The sequence below is a fragment of the Dinoponera quadriceps genome, unplaced genomic scaffold (genome assembly GCF_001313825.1).
Source record: "Dinoponera quadriceps isolate SergipeBrazil2010 unplaced genomic scaffold, ASM131382v1 scaffold2358, whole genome shotgun sequence".
Lineage (NCBI taxonomy): Eukaryota > Metazoa > Arthropoda > Insecta > Hymenoptera > Formicidae > Dinoponera > Dinoponera quadriceps.
Window position 1 is genome coordinate 3383 of NW_014556504.1, and position 4757 is coordinate 8139.

A 4757-nucleotide genomic window follows, 5' to 3' on the forward strand; every position below is an offset into this window, starting at 1 on the left:
TATATATATATATATATATATATATATATATATATATATACATTAAATTTATTAGATTATTTAAATTATAGAAAAAATAAAGCACGTATAATTAAAAGCAGCAACGAAGTTTTAAAAATTGCATATAATTATTTTATTATGTGTATAAATTACCAAGTTTGCGATTGATGTGCATAATTAATTTTGTTGAATCGGCGATATGTAAAGTCAATATGTATCAATAAATATTTGTCTTCCCTAGGTGTTAGATTTAGCGCACAACCAATTGGACAGAGTAAACCTGGCTACGTTGGTGCCAGCGCAGCTTCAGTTCCTCGACATATCTTGTAACTCGCGATTGCACGTGGACCCCCGACAGTTCCAAGTGTACAGGTCACAGAGGCCGATATCTTTGGTCGATGTGTCTGGACAAAACAGGCCTAGTCTACCCTCTCACCCGCATCAGCAGGAGATCGTCGCGGCGGAAAAGAATGGCGACCAACCGTGGCGATTAGGCTTTTCGGAAACTGCCGGCTCGCGCGAAAAGTAAGGATACAATCGGTGTTTCTGCTAAAAATAGATGAATAGACGATCAAAAAGTATAAAGAACTCCTTTCCTGAAGAACAGTTGAGTCCTAATAGTACACATGATGCGCCACTTCTAAATCATTCTAAGCTCATTTCAAAGTTAATGATCACCCGTCCGTTTCCAAAAGATCCCTCTCACGTTTCCTTTTCTTCTTTATTCGCCGCAGGCTGTACATCTCCCAAGTGAGAATGCCGTCTTTCTGCAACGTCGAGGGCTTGTTCGGCATATTCGACGGCGGTTCCAATCAGGAAGCGCCCGGTGCTCTTCAAGAAATGATCCCCCGTCTCCTGCTGGAGGAACGCACCGTCAGGGAGACCTCCAAAGAGTACCTGAAGTATACTTTGCTGTCAGCGCACAGAGAGTTGAAGGAAAAGGGCCAAAAGTACGGTATAGACGCGACTCTGGTTCATGTGATGAAGTTACCGGCGCAGGCGGGATATCCGAAATCCTCGGCCAGGTACTCCCTGAAAGTGGCTTCCTCCGGGGACGCCAAGGCTATCCTGTGCAGAGCCGCTGGTCCCTTGACACTCGCCTCACCTAAGAAATCTCAGTCGGTGAAGAATCAACTAGGCAACGCCGCCATGTTCCCGCTGGTAGTTCCTGACCCGACGTTCGAGGAGGTAACTCTCGAAGACGACGACGAGTTCGTCATAATCGCGAATCGAAGGCTGTGGGAAGTTCTGAGCGTCCAAGAGGCTGTAAGGGAAGCCAGAGCCGAGGCTAGTCCTGTCCTTGCGGCCAAGAGGCTTCAGGACTTAGCACAGGCTTACGGTGCGGAGGACAATCTTAGCATTGTCGTCGTCAGGTTGGCCGGGCCGAGCCCGGGCGACATGGACCAGCTCATGCGAGAACTCAGGCACGCCGTTGGCAAGAACCGAGGTCAGACAGATGGCGTGTGTCCTTGTCCTTGTTGCGTGCCGCCAGCGGCGCATAAGCCGCCCGGAGCCTGCTGCTGTCACGCGAGCGAAGGCTATTATCTTAATGGCGTATTAAAGAATATAGTGAGCAGGTAAAAAAAAATAAAATCTATGGTGTGCGTGTGTGACGAATAAGTCAGTCGATATTTGGAACATTCCGAAATTCAAATGAAATATTTGATGAACTATTCCACAATGTAATTATGATTGAAACTTTTGAGAAATATTCCAATACGAAATTGATTATGGTTAATTCTTCCAAAATTCTCCAGATGTTCATTTTTCTGTCGATATTCTTTAAAATTAATTTCTTATAAATGTCTATTCATCGCTGTACTATCTGGGAAGTATTATTTTATAAACATATCCATTTATTTCAATCAGTTTCCAATTATTTATCCTTATATTTCGCACAAGTTTCGGGCGATTTTACGTTTTCTCTTCTAGTTTCATTAAGTGGTGTAAAAAAGAGGAGCCTTAATTATAACTATCATGTAATTATGGTAACGTAATTTCTTGATAATATTCAAGACATGATTAAAATTGATTCCTCTTGTACGACACATCTCGCAGGTCTAACAAAGTTCACGGTGGTTCCGGGAGATACTTCAAGAATCCGAGACCGGCACAGGAGAACGAAAGCCCCCCGTATAGAGACGATCGCAGCTCACCGAGTGGACAATCCGACCAAGCCAGCGACAGCACGTTCAAGTCTCGTCACCCGTCGGGAAGGATGTGGTCCGCAAGTGCGGCTTCCCGAGCGACGAGCAAGGCGCACCAGAGCGTTCTCATGCAGGAGAACGGCACACGGAAAGTAAGATCATATTTCCACGCATTTTTTTTTTTTTTTTGAAGGGTTCAAGAGTTGATACTTTTATAGTGAGCATAATTTTAATTCAATGGTGATTTTTTCGGTAAAGGTAACTCATCAAAGAATGTTGATGTTTGTTAAAAATCGGTACTTGGTGGGGATTCATTTTGTCTTGATTTCACGCTCTGACTCCGTAGCCTCTTAAATTTAGTTTAGCCGAGAAGAACTAAAAAACTTCCACAACGCTAAAGCGGAACACGATGCCCTTACTGTGTCTTTATCTCTCAGGTAACGGCCTGCCTGCCGGCACAGGAGGACGCCGTGTCGGAGAGGTCCGGTGCTCTCAGCGAGGAGCAGTTCCGCTGTTGGGAGTACATGCTCGAGCAAAACACCCAACTGTTGTTCGACAAAGAACTGGACACACTGACAAAAGCGCCGTTGCATCGGGGCCAGTCGAGGTCAACGCCTCAATTAGGTAGCAATTTGCCGTTCTTGTCGAAAAGGTTCGGCAGCGCGAGGTCTTTCAATCCCTCGCTGCCGCGGCCGCCGGTCGTTCGCTTCGGCAGCGGACGGAGATTGTTGAACGGCGGACCGAACGCCGCGTACTTCGGCAGCCTCCAGAGGCTGATGCCGTACAATCTGGAATACGACTTCGCCGTCATTCAAGAGAGAAGCGGCATGGACTCGTTGGAGCAAGACGCCACGAGGATGCAACAGTATTGGGGCGTCGCCACCACCGAATTGTAGATTAAGATCCGTCGACGACGAATAACGCGAAGATGCAGGCAAGAAAGCGAAGGATCTGAGCGGATTTCAATATATTCCATCGTCATTGTGACGAGCGTGATGAGATCTTCTAAAGTTTGACCCGACTTTGAAGGAGATGAGAAACGCGCGTGATTTTTTTTTTATATCGTGGCCACCGTACCACCTGCACACAGAAGAATACACGCTGCGTACAAGCAAATGTTGCTCGTTTCAATGATTTCATAAGTATTTTGTACATCAGCAAATATATCACATCGCATCAAATTTATTCAAAATATATTCTGAATCCTGGTGAGTTTAGTACTACAATCAAGAATATTGAGCTAAAACAGAAATCGAGTTGTTTGTTTGAAATAATTTAATCTAACTTTCATTCGATCAAGTTTTATAATATTCTTGTGAAAAGAATAAATTCTTCTTTCGAGTACGTGATTACGAACATTTCCCGTCGCTTTTCCGCTGAAGCCTAAAAAATATCGGAGCTTTTCTCAAATTTGCGATGAGCGATATTTTAAGACAGTTATTGAACAAATATTCTTCGTTGGAGATAACTCACGAAAGGAGGAAGGTAAACCTGAATAATCGCTTTCCTCGGCGGCGTAGCGATATTTTTCTGTGTGCGATTGCAAGATTACGACGACGAAATTCAACGAGCAAGACGATTTGTTAAGTTACACCGCGGTATTCGGGTTAAGGTGAACTTATTCTCGATGTTGCGGTCCATTAATTGGAGCAATTTTCTCGGAAAGGTTCAAATTCCGCCGGAGATACTCGCAGTCTAATTATCGTCGAAACGCGACGGAGTAATTATTAGAATACACAGAGCGGCGGCGGCGGCGAAGAAGAGTTCCGTCGTCGACAAACGCGCGTATCGATCGCGCTGATAACAATAGTTGCACGATGCAAGATACGCTGTGACGTTCTTCGAACCCGGTGCGACACAAAAGGCGATGGGATTTGCACCGACTCTCGGTAATTCGCCTGTTTATTGCAACTGATTCGCGTACAATAAAGAGATCTCCGTTAACCGCCGTGACGCGCCTTTACGATGTACGCAAAGCTCGCTTTATTTCTTTACAGCGGCGGAGATACGCGGCGACGGGTATCGCTTTATTGCGAAACGACTTTACGACAGTGACTCCGCGGAGAATAGGCGTATAAGTGACTGAAGGAGAAGTCTCGCGCTTACAGATCGTTGACTCGTCTCGGGAATTGACTCAAACATTTCCCTCGAATCCCTTCTCATCCTCCTCCCCGTTGACATATAACCGCCCGAGAAGTTTCTACACTTCTGCTTTATTCGGACGAATTCGAAACTCGAGAAAGAAGCATGCATTTGCAAGACTGACACACTTTGCGCTCCGTATGTAGCTGTCGCGCTCTCTGACTCGAGCAAACCGAGCCTGATGATTCATGACTTGGCCGCGCTTCTCCAACCGGGAATAAATACCGATATAAAAAGACTTATTAAAGTACATTAGAGCCTTTTTGATCGTAAAATTCATTTTACTAATGAATATAATAAAACATAATTTTTGCATTTGTTTTTATTTGTTTCAGACTGTCTAAGATAATAGTTTTTTGCTAACTGAAAAAAGTCGGATGTCGGCATATTGAGACTATAAATATTCCTTTTTGAGATTTCCACATGAATAATATATATTGTAGAGTTTATCTTGAATATTATCTGTTA

The 4757-nt window shown here is 44.4% G+C and overlaps 1 protein-coding gene across 1 annotated transcript in view; it reads left to right on the forward strand.

The window, feature by feature from the left end:
- Nucleotides 1-4757, forward strand: part of LOC106747814 (protein phosphatase PHLPP-like protein) — a 7695-nt gene extending 2938 nt beyond the window's left edge. The window contains exons 7-10 of the mRNA XM_014625733.1: nucleotides 242-525; nucleotides 735-1577; nucleotides 2059-2299; nucleotides 2585-4757. Of these exons, the coding sequence (XP_014481219.1) occupies nucleotides 242-525; nucleotides 735-1577; nucleotides 2059-2299; nucleotides 2585-3043 (1827 nt within the window). The 3' untranslated portion in view covers nucleotides 3044-4757. The remainder of the gene's footprint in view (nucleotides 1-241; nucleotides 526-734; nucleotides 1578-2058; nucleotides 2300-2584) is intronic.